The sequence below is a fragment of the Lipotes vexillifer genome, unplaced genomic scaffold (genome assembly GCF_000442215.2).
Source record: "Lipotes vexillifer unplaced genomic scaffold, Lipotes_vexillifer_v1.1 scaffold174, whole genome shotgun sequence".
Classification (NCBI taxonomy): domain Eukaryota; kingdom Metazoa; phylum Chordata; class Mammalia; order Artiodactyla; family Lipotidae; genus Lipotes; species Lipotes vexillifer.
The window spans coordinates 831,931-853,086 of NW_006785255.1; the positions used below are offsets into that span (position 1 = coordinate 831,931).

The window sequence follows — 21,156 nt, forward strand, 5'->3', positions numbered from 1 at the left end:
AAACATTTGATAGAAGTTGCAGAAGCTTACAGGGGTGATGTTTTAGTAGTGAAGAGATGATCCAGGATTGGACTGGGCACAGCATGAGTAATAATTGTAAGTTAAGACACAGACCTCTTATGAGACCCCTAAGTACTACAGGATGGCTAGTGTATAAGGGTGAAAGTAGAGCTTACTAGGATATATGGTTGGAAAAACAGGCCAAGGAGAACCAAGTATGATATACTAGAGCTTTTGAATTTATCCTATGGACTAAAGGGAGCCTTGAAAAGTTTTAAGCAAGGTTGTATTTTGACCAGCTTCTCATTTTAAAAGACCACTTTGGCAACAAAAGTTTGCACTGAGACCAATATAAGTACTATTGCAATAATTTCTGTAAGATGAGGGCCTCAATCAAGCCAGAGGGATTAGTGGCTGGGTCAGGGAGTAGGAGAAGAGATTGTGCAGAGGTGGCGAGGAGGTGGGTGGATAGGGGGATGGAAAGAAAGGATAAATTCTAGAAGTTTTAAGAAGGTAGAATTGACAGGACATGGCAGGAGATTTGATGTGGGGAAAGGAGCAAGGAAAACTGGGGGAAATTAGTGTTCGACTTTTGAATGTTAGAATTTATGGTGATTGTGGGACTCCCATCTGGAGATGTGCAGTAGGCAGCCAAATATTTGAGAACATTACTCAAGAAGTTGTTTTGTAAAGGTGGTCAGTACAAACAACTTAGGCTCAAAGTTCCTTGATTCCTTGATTTTAATGAGCTTTTCAGGTCTTCAGTTCAGCAAACCACCATCACAGTCATGTCTAGATCACAACATCATCTTCAGCTGCTCTAAATATGAAGAATTAATGTCCAGTATGGCAGTTTGACCCCTGGTTCCTCCTATGTTCCAGCTCTCTTATTGCTTTATAGCCATATCTTTCCTTTTAGATTACAGACTTCATGTCCCTCTACATCTTCTTTTACTCATAGTCCATCGAAACTTCATACTATTTCTTTTTCTATTTGGTCTAAACCATAAAGGACCCAGTCCAATTCAGTTACTTTTTAATATGTATGAGCTCATGCCCTTGCTTTCTGACATATATTTCTGCAGATTCTTAATACTGTATCTAGACTGCTGGGTGTTAAAGGAGAGCACACAATCTATGGACAGGGAGTGCCACAAATGTGTGTTCCCTCAACACCCCTGTATAATATTTTTGCTTGACCCATGCCAGGTTCATTTTCCAAAACCTACTCGATACTTTCACCACCTTCTTCATGCCTCCTTCCATATCGACACCTTGCTTCACAACTCAGTTAGCAGATGGTCTTATTCTCTATTTCAAAGACAAAATTGAAGGGATCATGTCTGATTCCTTCACATCCAATTCCACACCTTCAAACTCATTCATGCCTGCATCTTTTCTTCTGGCCGCGGAGGAGAGGATAATTCAAAGATGTTAATTTTCAAAAGTCTTTCTGTGTTCTTCACCTGATCGTTACTCTTTCAATTATTCCTTTCTCCTCTAAATTAATTTCTCTATGTTGGTACTTACCTTCTACATGATCAAGTCTTCATGTTAAAAAAAATAAAAACCCTCATTTGAACCTTCATTTCTCTTCAGCTGCAAATCCCCTTTCCAGATAAATGGTCAGTGAATGTTTATGACCTTATACCTCTAAACCAGGGTTTTCCCAACTTCAACACTCTTTTGGGACTGATAATTCTTTGCTGTGGGAGCTATCCTGTGCATTGTAGGATGTTTAGTAGCATCCCTGGTACTAACTAAATAGATGCCAGTAATACTGCCCCCTCCCCCAGTTGTAACAATGAAAAATATCTGTAGACCCCTGAGAGGGCAGGAGGGACAAAATTGTTCCCGTTGATATTAAACCCATAACATTGGTAGTTTGAGTAAGCCTGTGCAAAGAGACTCTGAAAAGCTGTAGCAACACTTTTTTTTTTTTTTTTTTTTTGCGGTACACGGGCCTCTCACTGTTGTGGCCTCTCCCATTGAGGAGCACAGGCTCCGGATGCGCAGGCTCAGCTGCCATGGCTCACGGGCCCAGCCGCTCCGCGGCATGTGGGATCTTCCCAGACCAGGGCACGAACCCGTGTCGCCTGCATCGGCAGGGGGACTCTCAACCACTGTGCCACCAGGGAAGCCCTGTAACAACGTTTTATTAGTAGAAGAGATTATGCTACTGGAGTGATGACGCTAGCAAAGATTATTGTTCTATTAAGAAGCTAGGCTGGCAGGAAACCTAGTAGTGCATATAGAGGGTATTAAAAAATGTTGCTCTGGGGAATATTCAGAGTGGACTTTGAGAGACTGTGTGACTTCAGGTTATTGAAACTTACCTGCTGCAAAACACATGCTAATGAATTTCTTTATTAATTTCTTTTCATTAAGATAATTTCTTTCTGATATATTATGTGTAGTAAGTTAGCAAGCTGGTTAACTCACTACCATGTTTGATGGAAGAATAGTGATAGGATTTGAAGGAAGAGAAACATGACCCATAAAGAAAAATGTATGCCCTTTGAACTGTGGTCAACTTTGAAATGAGGTTCACATATGTTAATGCTTTTGCAGATACCAAGTTAGTCAAGTTTGTATCAGCTTTTTATAAAAGGCATGTGAGTTAAGGTATAAATTATAAAATGTTATTCTTTAGAGTCAGAAGGAAAAAATGATGTTTCCATTAAGCAGAAGAAGTGCTCTTTTCATTTCAGTGCACCGAGCACTGACTTGTGGCTACCATTAGGTTCAACTCTCTAGGTTGCTCCTTGTTGGTGGATAACATAGGAAACTGAATTAAGAAAGTCAGAATGTCTGTAGGTGATTCCAATGTGGCCTTAAACTATTTTATTTTTAAACCTTGTCTATGTTGTAGAAATTTCGTGAGATATTTAGACCTGATGACATGATGCCCTGGAAAGATGTTTTAAATCAATTATTTTTAATTTGTTGAGTGCTGTGTTTCAAACCATGGGCTGAAATCAAGGAAATCTCTCTAATGCTTCCATAACTGTGAGGTGCAGTGGTGTAATGCCGCTACCTCATCCTGGCTCACAAGAACCAATTTTCAACATCTCTTCCCAACTCTGTTCAGTGACTGGGATCAGCTATGGTAGGAGTATTTACATCATAGAATCAAAGCATGCCACAAATCAGGGCTTTTTTTTTTTTTCTTTCCAGAGAACTGTTTTATCTGCACACCACTGAAGATAGGTCTTATTGTCCCCATTTCACAGCTGAAACTAAGTCTCAGAAAAGTAACTCCCTAAATGAGTTTAACTTTGAAAACCACATGAGCTCAAAGTCATGTGAACTCAAGGGAGTCAAGGTGTAATTTTTTTTCTGTTGGCACAGTTTTTTTTTTTTATCCTGTTCTTTTTTTTTTTTTGGCATATAGTTGCTTTACAATGTTGTGTTAGTTTCTTCTGTATAACTAAGTGAATCAGCTATATGTATACATATATCCCCTCCCTCCCACTCCCCCTGCCCAATCCCACCCATCTAGGTCATCACAGAGCACCGAGCTGAGCTCCCCGTGCCATACAGTAGGTTCCCACTAGCTATCTATTTTACACATGGTAGTGTATATATGTCAATCCTAATCTACCAATTCGTCCCACCCTCCCCTTCTCTCCCCCATATCTACATGTCCGTTCTCTACATCTGCATCTCTATTCCTACCCAGAAGATGGGTTCATCTGTACCATTTTTCTAGATTCCACATACATGCATTAATATACAATATTTGTTTTTTCTTTTTCTGACTTACTTGACTCTGTATGACAGTCTCTAGGTCCATCCACATCTCTACAAATGACCCAATTTCATTCCATTTTATGGCTCAGTAATATTCCATTCTATATATGTACCACACCTTCTTTATCCATTCATCTGTCTATGGACATTTAAGTTGTTGCCATGTCCTGGCTATTGTAAATAGTGCTGCAATGAACATTGGGGTACGTATGTCTTTTTGAATTATGGTTTTCTCAGCAATCCCACTGCTGGGCATATACCCTGAGAAAACCATAATTCAAAAAGATATAATGTGAATATAAGAGAATTACTTTTTTTCTACTCAAGGGGTAGAATCCAGCTGAATTTAGGTTTTCTTCATAGAAGATTCAATATCCTTGTGAATTATATATTTTTCTTTTTTATTTTCATTGTACACAACAGAGAAATCAACTGTACTTCAATATAATGATAATTTTTTGATGTTCTTCTGTTTCCCTTACCTTCCTCACTGATCATAAATGAATTGATCATAAGACAGTATTTGAGACCTAGATTTTGGTGTATATTGGGATGTTATTTTTCATCATACTTCATTCCTAACAAACGTATTATTTGCAAACTGTTCCCAGCATTTGATTAATTAACCTCTCTTCTATTACTAACAATTCTCTGATCCTGAACAACTTTTCTCAGCTGTCTACTATGGGGGATATCACCAGTGACCTCTAAGGTCATTGCCATCCATGCCAACATGAAGATTCTTATGCTTCTAATAACTAGAGTATGCCCTGCAGTTAAAATACTAATGTGGGATATGTCATAAATAAAATAATTTTATTGAAGATGTAGGCTCAGAAATGAAGTTTATTTTGTTGTGTAGTGAAGTTTTATTTTGTTTTGAAAGTTTCAAGATCTGAAACTGAAGGAGTTCTACTGTGAGGGAAACCCACTGTTCCTGAAGCAGCTGGTTAATGCTGTAAAACACAAGGACATCTGGAGTCTACAGGTGAAGCCTTATAGCATTCACACAGGTCTTCAAACTAAAGCCATGATTTAAGTTTTAAAGAGTTTTCTTCTAAAGCATTCTTGCCAAGCCAGTGAACGATCCATACAACCATAATCCATTGGCATTGTGGACCCTAGTCATAATCTTTTTGACTTGTTTGCAGAATCCAGTGTAATCCTATCTGATTTCCAGAGTGACCAAATTCAGAGACATTTAAACTTTTTATTGGATGAAAACATTTTGTTGAAAACAAAAGAATGTTTGCACTTTAACCTCCAAGTATTTTTTCAGTATTATCTAAGGATATATTTGATTAGTTCTTACTGGGGTGTTTTGTCTCTTCCATCCCCTTTTCACTTGTCCCCACTCCTAGTGGATAAATGAATATGATCCAGAAAATGTGTTCCCTTTAATCAACAAGTTGATGATATTAAAGGATGGAATAGGGAAATACATTACGAGACTCTCTTTGTGTGTATTTTGGTGATAGATGAGTTAAAGATTTCAGATCTTTCCACATTTGAGTATGAGTCTCCATTGTGAATTTGGACTCCTCAGGTCCTTTTAGGTCTGTAGCTGAACATGCAGAATTGTCTTAAAACTTTCAAGAATTGCATAGGATTCAAGTTTCCTGGTTACAGGAAACAACCAACCTTGTTTGACAATTTAGTTTTAAAAAATAACATTTCCCCCTTATTGCACAAGTAATATATGTTTAATACAGAAAAGTAGAAAATACAGATGAGTGAGGAAGAAAATATTAGTTATAATGCCATACTTATTTAAAAATTTATTATAAAAGTAATACAAACTTATTTAGAGAAATTAGAAAAAAGGCAATAGAAATCGATTAAAAAAATACTCAGAAATCCAATATGCAGAGTTACAATCACTGTTCTCTCTGACATTTATTCTGCTAGAACTTTCCATAAATCCAGAAGTTTCTGTTATCAAAGATGATTTCAAACTCCACATACTATTTAGAGACTTGCTTTTTTTACTCAAAATATTGTAAATATCTTTCCAATCAATAAGAAATATGTCTATGACATCTTTTTTGATGAATACATAATAATATTCTGGTATATGATTACACCAGAATATTTTAAACTACTTTCCTACTGTTGGCTGTTTAGATTATTAATAATTTTATAACTTTTGGACCTTTATAAACAAGGCTATGATGACTGTCCTCTTCTTATGTCTATTTTATTCCTGTGAGTGAAATTGCTGGGCCAAAGAACTTTCATCTTTTAAAGTCTGATTAGCTCTTTTCAAATTCTTTTCCAGAGAATGAATCTATATTTCCACAAACAGTATTATTTCCCACTCTCAAGTAAAAAAAAAACTTACTTGACGTTTAATTGTAAATAATTTTAAAAACTGAAGTATTTAATTTGTTTAATTCCTTATAACCTAATTATCTCCTTGAATCAAGTATTTCAGAATAGTAGTAGTAAAATAATATCAATAACAGACAGCTAACACTTATAATGCTTACCATGGGCAAGGCATTGTTCTAAGCACGTAACAGGAATGAACTAATTTAGTCCTCCATTAACTCTTGAAAGGTAGGTACTGTTATTGTCCCCTTTTATAGATAAACTGAGACTTGGAGAGGTTAAATAACTTGTCCAAGTTCACAGAGCTAGTAAGTTTTGGAATGCTGATGCCATTCTAAGCAGTTTTGCTCCAGACTCCATTCTGCAGTATTGCCTCAGAAAGGGGCTGCCAGAAACTGAGGGAAAGGGAAACAGGGCTAGTCTCTGGTTGGAAGAGGTTCTGGTTTGTGGAGGGGACTAGATGAGTGGTTAACCCAATGTGGCAGGTGTCTTACAGGGAGCACTTGAGAGCAAGAATGTTACCTTGTGCCTGGGACTCAGGAACAGGGTGAGAGAGCAATATTTCTTCCTTCTCATTTCAAAACTAAGGACCCAGGAACACAACAGTTTTGGGTTTTTGTTTTGTTTATTTAGTAGAAGTAATGATTTTTACTTACAGTATATAAATGACTTGGGTATTTTTGCAAGTATCTCTAAGAATTTTTCTTAGAAAGGTGATAAATTTATTATACATTTTATATTTGTATTTAAAGTAAAAGCGATTTCTACTGGATATTTGGATAACATTACTGATTAAATTACTTGGGCTGTCAAAAATCTATAGGGATTGTTTCAGGCTCTGCATTGGTTAAGGTTTTTTAAAGACTTTTCCTCACCTCAGAGATTTGTGAACTAAAATTTAATATTGATAACTACATTATAACAAAATATTAGCTAGAATATACTGCATCAGCAGATTCCAGACTGAGTTTTACCTGTGTTATGTAATTTAATTCTCTGAACTCTATGTGATAGTATTGGGAAAAAAAATCCCTATTTTACAGGTGAGGTGTCCAAGATCAGAGAAGTTAAGAACTTGTCCAAATAGGGTCACACTAATAGGTCACAGAGCCAGAATTTGCACCTATTTATCTATTTGACTCTGACTCAGTATCTTTGCTCTTCATGTTACATCTTAGTGCCTATCATACAGTAACAATTGATCATACAATAGTTCCAAAGTTCAATATTCCTTCTAAGGATTCACATTTGTTTTTACATTTTATATTTTTTTATGTTTATATAAATATAATTTGTATATGGATAATTTTATAATTCAAATGAAATCATCATATGTAAGGAAAAATAAAAGAAACACCTGAAACTAATTTTAATCTATGATGGTTTAAACATAGAAATAATCTCTGACCTACATATAGTTATCTAACAAATATTCTAACATAATAACATATAAACTATTTAAAAGGAACAATTTATTTGTCATAGAAGATTTCTTGACTTTTAAATAACACCGAGATTAGGCCATCATTAAGTTGTGTATCCTCAAAAACTACATTGCATGTATCTTTACGAGTTTTCCTGAAATTACTATTGGTCATGCCAAAAGTATCTTATTTTATATACACTTGTATTTTCAAGTAATAACTTGATAACTTCAATGATAGATGTTATTCTTCCACAGCAACACATTGGCAGCAAGTAGGAGAAGGATATAAATAATGGGTAATGTAAGAGTTGTCAAGAGACATATGAGTGCGACAAACATGTTTGGTTCCAGAAATCATAAATGGAAAAAGTGAACTGTATGAATTGTGACCTATTTATTCGTCCCATGTACTTCAGCAAATTTTACCACCTGCTATTGTGGGGTGTGAATTCTTGTCTATTAGTTTCCTGCGGCTTTATAGTGAGACTAGCTGTTGAATTCTGGTAGATAAAACTTACCTCTAAAACCAGTGTTTCATTCAGAATCACAATCTATGCTTTGTGTAAGTAGTTAGAGAGGAATGATAATAAAAATCTAATTTAGAAGTCCTGTAATATTAGTGTGAAAGGGTAATTCTTTCAGAAAGGATGACCTCATTATGTAACCATCCTCGAGAATAAGCTGAAGTGTGTAGGAGGTTATGCTGTTGAAGGATCAGGCAGTTAGGAACCAATGCTCAGGGATGTTTTTGTATAATGGCACCTTTCCCAGATGTTTGTTAAGTGGAATGGATAGAGAAATAAGTGACAGGGATACAGGAATTTATAGGATTTTGTTATTATTTAAAAGATTTTAATTGGGATAGATGAGTGAAAGATGTCTGTATGTATTGTGTTGGCCAAAAAGTTCCTTTGGTTTTCAAATAAAAATAAAAGACACATTTTCCATTTTCACCAAGAACTTTATGAACAGTGTATTCACCGTTTTGTTCCACTACTTTCTGCCATTTTTTAGGCAACTTCATAATTCCATCTTCCCAAAACTTTTTATCTTTTTGAGCAAAGAACTGTTCCAGGTGCCTTTTACAGTCTTCCAGGGAATTAAAATTTTTTCCGTTAAGACTATTTTGTAAAGACTGAAATAAATGGAAATCTGAAGATGCAATGTCTGGTGAATATAGCAGATGAATCAGAAATTCCCAGCCAATCTGTAACAGTTTTTTTCCTCGTCGTCCAAGAAACATGCGGTCTTGCGTTATCCTGATGGAAGATTATGTGTTTTCTGTTGACTAATTCCAGACCTTTTCATTGAGTCCTGCTTTCAGTTGGTCTAATTGGGAGAAGTACTTGTTGGTATTAATACTTTGGTTTTCTTGAAGCTCCCTTCCAATCCCACCATATACAAAACGTCACCTTCTTTGGATGAAGACTGGCTTTTGGTGTGGTTGGTGGTGGTCCATTTCACTTGCCCCATGATCTCTTCCATTCCACATTATTGTACAGTATCTATTTTTCATCACCTGTCACAATTTGTTTTAAAAATTGAATGTTTTTGCTACGTTTAAATAGAGAATCACATGCGGAAATATGGTCAAGAAGGTTTTTTCACTTAGCTTATGTGGAACCCAAACATCAAAACAATTAACATCACCAAGCTGGTGCAAATGATTTTCAACGCTTGATTTGGATATTTTGAGTATGTCGGCTATCTCCCACGTGGTTTAACATTGATTGTTCTCAATTAATGTCTCGATTTGATCGCTATCAACTTCAGTTGGTCTACCTGACCGTGGAACATCATCCAGCGAGAAATCTCCAGCACGAAACTTTGCAAAACACTTTTGACATGTTCGGTCAATCACAGCACCTTCATCATACACTGCACAAATCTTTCTTTGCATCTCAGTTGCATTTTACCTTTCTTGAAATAATAAAGCATTATATGCCGAAAATATTGCTTTTTATCTTCCATCTTCAGTATTAAAATGGCTACACAAAAAGTCACCAATTTTGGTAAGTTTTATTTTAAATGCACTCTAATATGACAGCTGTCACAATACAATCTAACAAAACTGTTTTGAATGAAGTTAAAGACAACTAAGCACTACTAGACCCATCTTACAGAAAAAACAAATGAGCGGTTTGGCCAACCCAATATGTATGTATGCATGTATGTATGTATGTATTTCCAAAGATTCCTATCAGAACCTGATGTGGACTACCTTAATACCACTGGGAAATCTTTCACTTTGGCCAGGAGAAAAGTCTTATACACTATTAAAATTCATGCAGTGTTTTTGTACTTCATGCTATTGGCACAAACAATGAGGGGCATTTAATGGAGTAAATCAAATGTTTATTTTGTTTGCTTGGTCAGTGAAGATATAGTTATGTATTATATATATATATATATATATATATATATATATATATTTACTTTAAGCTGATAATGTTGATGGTCATCATGACCATCCTCACCACCTTTTTATTATTTAATATTATAATATTATTATTATCTAAAGTGAAATATCTGGAAATATTTATGTGGATAGGTTTAATACATACCAAATTCAGAGATTTGGGTAATAGAAATCAGTACTCTTTACCAGTCTGTCTCAATTCAGGTACTCAATACAGTAGATAACTTAGTCCACTGCTTCTCAAACTTTAACATACATACAGAAAACCCGGGGAACCTTGTTAAACTGCAGGTTCTGGTTCAGTAGGTCTGAAAGTGCAACGAAGTTTGAATTTCTAATAAGCTTCTAGGTGATGCAGATTCTACTGATCCATGATCTACAGTTTAAGTAGTAAGGGTTTAGAGCTTAGTAAATATGACAGACTCAGTTTTTGGGTCCAGTCTGAATATTTGTACTGTCCTTGCCTATTGTAATGAGAGGTACAAAATTTGAACCTAAACTCTATCTAATAATGTAAATTTATTGTAACTTGAATTCCTGTATGTCAGAGACATAGAGATATTACAATGGAAGTAACTTCCTTTTCATATAATGTTGAACACTAAACTTACAATGCCAGTCATTGACAATATAATTCATTATATATACTATAGAAAACTAATTTAACAGAAACTGTGAGGAATAAGCCAAAAATATAAATTAGTGAAATGGAAATCAATGTAACATAAACCAGTTATTTTGAGAATAATCTGAGGAACCATATTCTTTTTTAATCTAGGAAATAACATCAAGATTTATAATGAATCAGCTAGCAGAAAAGAATCCTTTCCTAATGCAAGCCATAGAATGGTACCCACAGGTCAGGAACATAATCTCTCAGGGAAGAAAATGTGCAATATGTGGAAAGTCCTTTTTAACCACATGGCTGGAATGTGTTGAGTTTTTTCCTCCATCAAAGGTAAATGGTGTTTTTTGTGTGAATATGAGCATAAGACCTCATCTTATTCTTTGTCCTTATCTAAGTCGACCAGTACTAACTTCATTTGTATCTAAGAATTGACCTCTATGATGATATAATGGGTTTTTTTCCCAGCTTTATTGAGATATAATTGACAGATAATATTGTGTAAGTTTAAGGTGTACAATATGTTGATTTGATACACTTATAAATGCAAAATGATTACCACCATAGAATCAGCTACTATCTCCATCCTGTCACATAGATATCATTTCTTTTTTGTGATGAGGACATTTAAGATCTACTTTCTTAGCAATGTTCAAATATGTGATACAGTGTTATTAGCCATAATCCCTATGCTATACATTAGATCCTCTAACTTGTTATCTTATAACTGGAAGTTTGTACAGTTTGACCAGTATCTCCATTTCCCCCAGTCCCCAACCGCTGGTAACTACCACTTTACTATTTCTCTAAGTTTGTCTTTTTTAGATTCCACATATGTGTTATTGTGCAGTGTTTATCTTTCTCTGTCTGATTTATTTCACTTAGTATAATTCCCTCAATGTCCATCCAAACTGTCATAAATGGCAGGATTTCCTTATGTTCCTTGGCTGAATAATATTCAATTGTATTATATATATATACCACATATTCTTTATCCATTCAACTGTTAACAGACACTTAGGTTGTTTCTATATCTTGGCTATTGTGAGTAATACTGCAGTGAACATGAGAGTGAAGATATGTCTACTAAGTCCCGATTTCAGTTTCTTTGGATATATAATAAGAAGTGGGATTGCTGGATCATATGGTAGTTCCATTTTTAATTTTTTGTGGGACCTGCATACTGTTTTCCATAGTAGCTGTACAAATTTGCATTTCCACCAACAGTGCACTAGGGTTCCCTTTTCTCCGTCCTCGTTAACATTTGTTATCTCCTGTCTTTTTGATGATAGCCATTCTAACTGGTGTGAAGTGATACCTCACCATGGTTTGGATTTGCGTTTCCCTGATGATTAGTGATATTGCATACCTTTTCACATGCCTGTTGTCCATTTGTATGTCTTCTTTGGAGAAATGTCTATGCAGTTTCTCTGCCTATTTTTAAATTGGGTTGTTAGATTTGTTGCTATTGAGTTGTGTGAGTTCTTATTATATTTTGATATTAACCCCTTGTTAATTATATAACTTGCAAATACTTTCTCCCATTCTATTGGTTACCTTTTAATTTTGAGTTGAGTTTCTTTTGCTGTGCATAAACTTTGTAGCTTGGCTTAATCCTGCTTATTTATGTTTGCTTCTTTTGCTCATACTTTTGCTGTCATATCCAGGAAATCACTGCTGAGACCAATGTCAAGGAGTTTTTTCCCCTATGTTTTCATCTAGGACTTTTATGGTTTCAGTCCTTAAATTTGAGCCTATAATTCATTTCAAATTCTTTTTTGTGAATGGTGTAAGATAGGGCTCTGATTTCATTCTTCTGCATGTAGTTATCCAATTTTCTCAACCCATTTATTGAAGAGAGTATCCTTTCTTCATTGTATATTCTTAGCTCCCTTGTCAAATATTAGTTGACCTTTATATGCAGGGGTTTATTTCCGGACTCTCAATTTTGTTCCATGGGTCTATGTGTCTATTTTTATGCCAGTACTGTACTGTTTTGATTACTGTAGATTTGTAGTATAGTTTGAAGTCAGGAAGTATAATATGTCCAGCTTTGTTCTTCTTTCTCAGGATTGCTTTGGCTATTTGCGGTCTTTTGTGGCTCCATATAAATTTTAGGATTATATTTTCTATTTTTGAATATATCATTGGAAATTTTGAAAAATGTCATTGAAATTCTCATACAGATTGCATTGAATCTATAAACAGCTTTTGATAATCTGGACATTTTGACAATATTAATTCTTCTGATCCATGAACATGGGATATCTTTCCATTTGTTTGTGTTGTTTTCAATTTCTTTCTCCAAAGTCTTGTAGTTTTCCACGTACAGATTTTTTTCACTCCTGAAATTTATTCCAAGAACTTTATTGTTTTTGATGCTATTGTGAATGGGATTGTTTTCTTTATTTATTTTTCATATATTTTGTTGTTACTGTATGGAAATGCAACTACTTTCTGTATATTGATTTTGTATCCTGCAACCTCACTGAATTTGTTGATTAGTTCTAACAGTTTTTTGCAGGAGTCTTTAGGACTTTGTATATATAAGATTATATCATCTGCAAACAAAGATAGTTTTACTTCTTTCTTTTCTGTTTGGATGCCTTTTATTTTATTTTTTAGCCTGACTGTTCTGGTTAGGATTTCAAGTAGTATGTTGAATAGGAGTGGTTAGAATGGGCACCCATTATATAGAGAGAGCTTAGCAGAGTGCTTGGTACATATTTTATTTCTAAGAATGACTGATGAATCACAAGAACTGGATTTAAAAATTTTTTTTTTGACTTTTTCTTTTATTTATTTATTTTTGGCTGTGTTGGGTCTTCATCGCTGCACATGGGCTTTTACTTGTTGTGGCGAGTGGGGGCTAATCTTCATTGCAGTGCACAGGCTTCTCATTGTAGTGGCTTCTCTTGTTGCAGAGCGTGGGCTCTAGGCATGGAGGCTTCAGTAGTTGTGACTTGCAGGCTCAGTAGTTGTGGCTCATGGGCTTAATTGCTCCGTGACATGTTGGATCTTCCCAGACCAGGGATGAAACCCATGTCCCCTTCATTGGCAGGCAGATTCTTATCCACTGCACTACGAGGAAAGCCCCAAAACTGGATTTTAATACCAGCTCCTGTGTTCTATTAGGTTATTAATATGTTACATCAAATGTATTGTAGAGAAAAATCTGGCAGAGCTGTTGCCAGTGAGGGATAATGTCAAGGTGAAATAATGGTTGAGGAGAAATTTAAAAGTTAAATCAGCTGGACATTAAACACCAAGAGAAAAGAGAGACCATCAGTGGAAAAATGAAAATTGAAATGTATGTTGGTTTTCAAGATGGGAATACATCTGTAATCTTGATTGCTTATGTAACCTATCTGTGAATTATTCACATCACCTTCTGGAATAGATTGTTATATTCCAATATATTCTGGAGTAGATTATTACACTAATGAGTATAACACATGTCATATTATTTGGCAAAAGTTTCCAAAACACTCTACTTTTCACTGGCTATGACATGAACACCTTCAACAACTTGCCATGTTCATTTTTTCCCAATGAATACCTTTCTTGGGAAAGATGTTCTTGCTCTGATAGATTCCCAGTCAAAATCATCTGATGAGCTGCTAGTCTCATTTCAAGTAGAGTAATTGCAATGTTATAATAGCTCTGGCCCTCCAGGAACTTTTATATTCCTAGGAGAAGTGATATAGTAAGGTAATTGAAATCTGACAAATTGGGCTTGATGACCAGCCCTACCATTTACCAACTGTGTCATCTTAATTTCCTCTTTGAAGCTAAGTTTTCATCTCTAAAATTGGTATAAAAATATTACCTTTCTCACAGAGCTGTTATGAGTGAGACATGAGGTAGACAGTGTTTAGTACAGCACGTGCTTAATAAAGGTAGTACATAGTAGCTACTTAATAAGGGTATTCTTAAAAATCAATACCTTTAGACAAGAAAGAATGATTATATTCTTGTGATAGGTATGTGATAGAGGTGTGCACAGGGTGCATGAGAAGAAAGAATCTCAATTAAATGGGAACATTCTCTGGTGTATCCCTGAGTCCTAGCACAGTGATTGTGCTTGGTACTTGGAGAATACCTAATACACATTAAAAGTATTTTAATAGGCATTGCTTATAAATGTGCTTTGAATGATAGGGAGGCATCAGAACAGATAAAGAACCAGTTGACAGGCATTTTAGGTGCAGGAACTGCCTGTTCAAAGGTAATATTGTGCAAATAAAGTGTACAGTGAGTACAGGGAACTCACTGAGTGTGAAGTATGGGAGATGAATTTAGAGAGAGGTATGAAATCAGGATGGCTCTTGTATGTAAAGTTTGAACTTAATTTCAAAAACTACTATATTAGTTTGTTACAGCTCTCATAACAAAGTACCAAAGATGAGTAGCTTAAACAATAGAAATTTATTTTCTTACAATTCTGAAAGCTAGAAGTTCAAGACAAATATGCCAGAAGGCTTGGTTTCTTCTGTGGTCTCTCTCCTTGGCTTGTTGATGGCTGTCTTCTCCCTCTGTCTTCATATTATCTTCCTTCTCTACAAATGTGTGTCCAAATTTCCTCTTCTTGTAAGTACAGCAGTCATATTGAATTAGGGCCCACCCTAATGACATAATCTTAACTTAATTGCCATTTTAAAGACTATCTCCAAGCACAGTCACATTTCCGAAGTACTGGGGGTTAGGACTACAACATATGAATTTTGGGGAGGATACAATTCAGCTACTTATAGTTGTTGAAGCAGTGGAGTAGCAAGATGAGGCTTTGTTCGTTTTTTGACAAAGAATGGTTGGAGCTGGTGATGTGGATTAAAAGATTGTTTATGTAAGTGTGACACTTGAAGCCATGGGAATGGAGATTGCCTGAGGAAATTTACACAGTGAAGTGAGAAGGCCAGAAGGACAGAACCCTTGAAGACAACAGTATTTAAAGGGTGGGCAGAAGCAGGAGTCAGTAAAGGAGAATAAGAAAATGCAATCAGTGGGGGAGGGGCAAAACCAGGTAGAGTGCCCACAAATTTTAAAGCTATCAAAGACAGATGTGCAAGAAATAAGATTATTTTTACTTTTTTTTCTGCTGGATCCAAAGGCCCCACCTCCTAATACATTAGTCATGACAATTTCAATATAGGAATTTTGTGGGGGACACAAACCTTCAGCCTATAGCAGAAGGCTTAAGGGAAACTTCCCTGAGAAGGTGACATTTGAGTAATGTGAGTCCTGGTCCTCTTTATTAACTTTCTGACTTAGTTTTAATTGTCTCCATTTGCAGGTGAGGCAACTAAGTTAGTTAAATAGTTTCTTCACAAATTTCATATCTATGAAATAACAGAATTAAAACTTTAGTTTACACCTCCTGATACCACTTTCAGGTCACTTTTTGCTGCACTGTAGATTGCATGCACGTTTTTATTTTGAACCATAAGAGAAAGTGTAAATAAATTCATTGATTGATGGTGATAGCAATACAATTATTCAAACAGCTGCCTTCTTATGTTTAAAAGACTATCATGTGAAAGAGATATGAGGCTTTTCTTCTCTTGACTTGTGGAGTGGAACATAGACTGACTGGTATTCAGGCCAGATAAATGGAAGAATTTTCCTTCAGGATTTCACCCATACACACTCACACAAACACACACACAAGTGTGTGCACAGCTTAACATTAGGCATCACTGAAGAAACAATAAGGATGGAAGAAAGAATAGGAGAATAAAGAGATTTGGTATCTACATTATTTCATTTTAAAAATTAAAAGGAAAGTAAGAATATATTTTAATCAATTAAATATGTCTGAGTGCATTATAAAAACTGCAACACAGTGGCATAAGAATATAGCATGAGTTAAAAACATAATGGTTAAAAAAACCCAAAAGATTCTGTAGGTTGTCTTTTCATTTTGTTTATGGTTTCCTTTGTTGTGCAAAAGCTTTTAAGTTTAATTAGATCCCATTTGTTTATTTTTTGTTTTTATTTCAGTTACTCTAGAAGAAGTATCCAAAAAGATATTCCTGTGATTTATGTCAAAGAGTGTTTTTCCTGTGTTTTCATCTAGGAGTTTTATATCATTTGGTCTTACATTTAGGTCTTTAATACATTTTTAGTTTTTTTTTTTTTTTTTTTTTTTTTGCGGTATGCGGGCCTCTCACTGTTGTGGCCTCTCCCGTTGTGGAGCACAGGCTCCAGATGTGCAGGCTCAGTGGCCATGGCTCACGGGCCAAGCCGCTTCACGGCATGTGGGATCTTCCTGGACCAGAGCATGAACCCATGTCCCCTGCATTGGCAGGCGGACTCTCAACCACTGCGCCACCAGGGAAGCCCTTGAGTTTATTTTTGTGTGTGGTATTAGGGAATGTTCTACTTTCATTCTTTTACATGTAGCTGTCCAGTTTTCCTAGCACCACTTATTGAAGAGGATGTCTTTTCTCCATTGTCTATTCTTACATCCTTTGTCATAGATTAATTGACCATAGGAGTGTGGGTTTATCTCTGGGCTTTCTGTCCTGTTCCATTGATCTATATTTCTGTTTTTGTGCAAGTACCATACTGTTTTGATTACTGTAGCTTTGTAGTATAGTCTGAAGTCAGGAAACCTAAATCCTCCAGTTCCATTTTTCTTTCTCAAGATTGCTTTGGCTATTCAGGGTCTTTTCTGTTTCCATACAAATTTAAAAAATTTTTTGTTCTAGTTCCAGAAAAAATGCCATTGGTGATTTGATGGGGATTGCATTGAATCTGTACATTGCCTTGGATACAATGGTCATTTTGACAATATTGATTCTTCCTGTCCAAGAGCATGGTATATCTTTCCATCTGTTTGTGTCATCTTCAGTTTCTTTCATCAGCGTGTTATAGTTTCTGGAGTTCAGATCTTTTGCTTCCTTAGGTAGGTTTATTCCTAGGTATTTTATTCTATTTGATGTGATGGTAAATGGGATTTTTTCCTTGAATTTTATTTCTGATCTTTCGTTGTTAGTGTATAGGAATGCAGGAGATTTCTGTGTATTAAGTTTGTATCCTGCAACTTTACTGAATCATTAATGAGTTCTAGTAGTTTTCTGGTAGCATCTTTAGGATTTTCTGCGTATAGTACCATGTCATCTGCAAATAGTGATGGTTTTACTTTTTCTTTGCCAATTTGAATTCCTTTCATTTCTTTTTCTTCTCTGATTGCCATGGCTAGACCTTCCAAAACTATGTCGAATAAAAGTGGTGAGAGTGGACATCCTTGTCTTGTTCTTGATCTTAGATGACACGCTTTCAGCTTTTCACCATTGAGTATGATGTTAGCTGTGGGTTTGTCATATATGGACTTTATTATGTTCTCTCTATGCTCACTTTCTTGAGAGTATTTTTTTCTTCTTATCATAAATAGATGTTGAATTCTATCAAAAGTTTTTCGGCATCTATTGAGATGATCAAATGTTTTTTATTCTTTAATTTGTTAATGTGATATATCACACTGATTGATTTGTAGATGTTGAAAAATCCTTGCATCCTGGGGATAAATCCCACTTGATCATGGTGTAGGATCATTTTAATGTATTGTTGGACTTGGTTTGCTAGTATTTTGTTGAGTATTTTTGCGTTGATTGCAGCACTATTAACAATAGCCAAGACATGGAAGCAACCTAAATATCCATCGACAGATGAATGGATAAAGAAGATGTGGTATGTTCATACAATGGAATATTACTCAGTCATAATAAAGAATGAACTAATGCCATTTGCAGCAACATGGATGGACCTAGAGATTATCATACTAAGTGAATTAAGCCAGAGGAAGACAAATATCATGTTATATTGCTTATATGTGGGATCTAAAAAACAATTATACAAATGAACTTATATACAAAACAGAAACAGACCCACAGACACAGAAAACAAACATCGTTTCCTAAGGGGATAGGCGGTGAGGGGAGGGATAAATCAGGAGTTCAGGATTAACATATGCACACTACTCTATATAAAATAGATAACCAACAAGGACCTACTATATAGCACAGGGACCTTTACTCAGTATTTTGTAATAACCTATAAAGGAAAAGAATATGAAAATATGGACATTTATGTTTGTATAACTGAATCACTTTGTTGTATACCTGAAACTAACACAACATTGTAAATCAACTACACTTCAATTAAAAAAAGAAAGAAACAGAGACCTGGGTGTAAATTCTTATTAATGGAATAAAATATTAAAATATTGAAGAAAGACTTGATCCCTCACATTGAAAAAGCACACTGAGTGCCAAGTAGAATAAATCCATACCTAGACACATTTTAGTAAAAATGTACACTACCAAAGGGAAGCTATTTAGAGCAAAAGGTAAAATTTTAAGAAAATAGATCACCTACAAAGACCTGACAATGAACAGAAAGCAGATTCCAGAAAAAAGATAGCATAATATCTTCAGTGTACAAAGAGAAAATAGCTCAAAATATAGAGTTATATTCTTAGATAAGTTGACAGGCAGAGTACATGGAAGTGTTGGAAAATTGGTGAGAAGAAAATTTTGTAAAGGAAAATTGCTGTGAAACAATCACTGATTCTAACCTTTAAAATAAGTGAAAAAGTTAAGTAACAGTAAGTATATGTAGTGAAAAAAATGTGTCATGTAATTCCATGACAATGGAATTACAATTAGAATAAGTGTATAATATGAATTTATAAATTATGCTAAATAAATGTAAGGATATTTAAAAATGGCTAACAATTGGATAAAAATTTAGGTTGGAATTATATTACTAGATGCTTGGCAATCAAAACATTATTTTAAATTATTTTTAATTAATTAACTTATTTTATTGAAGTATAGTTGATTTGCAATACTGTGTTAATTTCTTCTGTACAGTGAAGTGAGTCAGTTTATATATATATATATATATATATATATATATATATATATATACACATGTATGTATGTATGTATATATATATATATGTATGTATATTTCTTTTTTCTTTTTCATATTCTTTTCCGTTATGGTTTATCACAGGATGTTTAATATAGTGCCCTATGCTATACAGTAGGATCTTGATGTTTATCCATTCTATATATAATAGTTTGCATCTGCTAATCCCAAACTGCCAGTCTATCCTTCGCCCCCACCCCCCTTGGCAACCACAAGTCTGTTCTCCATGTCTGTGAGTCTGTTTCTGTGAAACATTATTTTAATGGAGTTGTTTAGTTCCCTGTTTCTAGAGTGAGAATATACACAAAATACATAGGGAAGATAATCAGATTAACCATGTTATTAAAAAGTTGCTTTTACATACATTTAGGATTTTATGCTATTTTTCTATTTAAGTAAAGGGAGAGTATACAAAGACTAGTTTGCCTAGAAGCCTCCTTTTCTGTTAAAAAAATTCAGATTTTTACTATCTTTTCAGGTTGCTAACCTTTAGAGTTTAGCATGAAGGAAGAACCCAATTTGATAATGCCAACATCTAGTTACCCTGTTGTGCTTTACAGTATGTTCTGTCTCTGATGGGTTTGTTATCTGAGGGCACAGTTGAAGGAGGGAGACACGATGACAAATGGAACTTTGTTCTTGATATAAAAGGCTAGACACAACCAAATATCCAATTGTAATTGCTTCTATTCAGGTGAATGTGAAATTGTGCCATGCTTATCTTATGAATTAGTGAGAAGAGGATTGGAAATAGTTGATGAAAACTTCCACACAATCTCAAATATTAACTTTTACCATAATTCATTCAGATGCTTTTGTCTTTTTCAAATGTTATAGCCCTTGCTATTCAGTTAGTCCTTAGCAATTACAGAATTGTCAATAATTTCAATGTAATTGATATTTAAGTATTAACTACTAATGATATAATGCTTCAAAACAGCAACAAAAATTAATCCTTTTTAGTTACTACCAACTTGGGTCATAATTGAACCAGTGACTTAGAGGTTACTAAATAGTCTCATAAAATTCTTTCCAAATACTTGAGTGATCCAGTGCCCATTATATGGATTTGATATTTTCATTTCACATAGTTACACTAGTTGAATGTAACATTTCCCTAGATTCCTTTAAAGTTGAAGAGTTTAGGGAGGGAACAGTATGGAACATGAACTCTCATCCCTGTATTGAATGATGTAATGTAATTAAAACTTCATTCAAAAGAGATTAGATTGAGTAGGTTTCACTATAAATAAGTGAAAAAACTGATCTACTTTATGAAAGTAAATGAAAAATTGCAGCCTTAATTCCTTTTTTATGACAAGCTGTCAGTAATGAAACATAAGATTGCATTTAATAATTTTACTCACTACTTACAGAGCAAAATCTTACTTTGAAATAAAAAGTTATTACTGTTTATATACCACTGACATTCATTTATGAAACTGATCATTTCAACCAGTCAACTGTGAAAATATATGTAAGTCTTAAAGCATGCAATGGTTAGTTAATTTAATGTAAATTGGACACCTAGAGGATCAGAAGGCATCACATTTCTAATTCTAAACAATCATGAAAATAATGTGTATTTATTGTTCAGAAAAATTGCAATGGCAAGAATGATTCTTATCATTTTATTCAGAAAACAGCAAAACAATTAGAGTATAA

At 34.7% G+C, this 21,156-nt stretch overlaps 1 protein-coding gene across 1 annotated transcript in view; it reads left to right on the forward strand.

Moving 5' to 3' along the window:
• The window catches only part of LRRC69 (leucine rich repeat containing 69), a 95,493-nt gene that overhangs the window by 65,310 nt on the left and 9,027 nt on the right, over nucleotides 1–21,156 (forward strand). Inside the window, 2 exon segments of the mRNA XM_007457339.1 lie at nucleotides 4,640–4,741; nucleotides 10,708–10,887. Coding sequence (XP_007457401.1) covers nucleotides 4,640–4,741; nucleotides 10,708–10,887 — 282 coding nt within the window.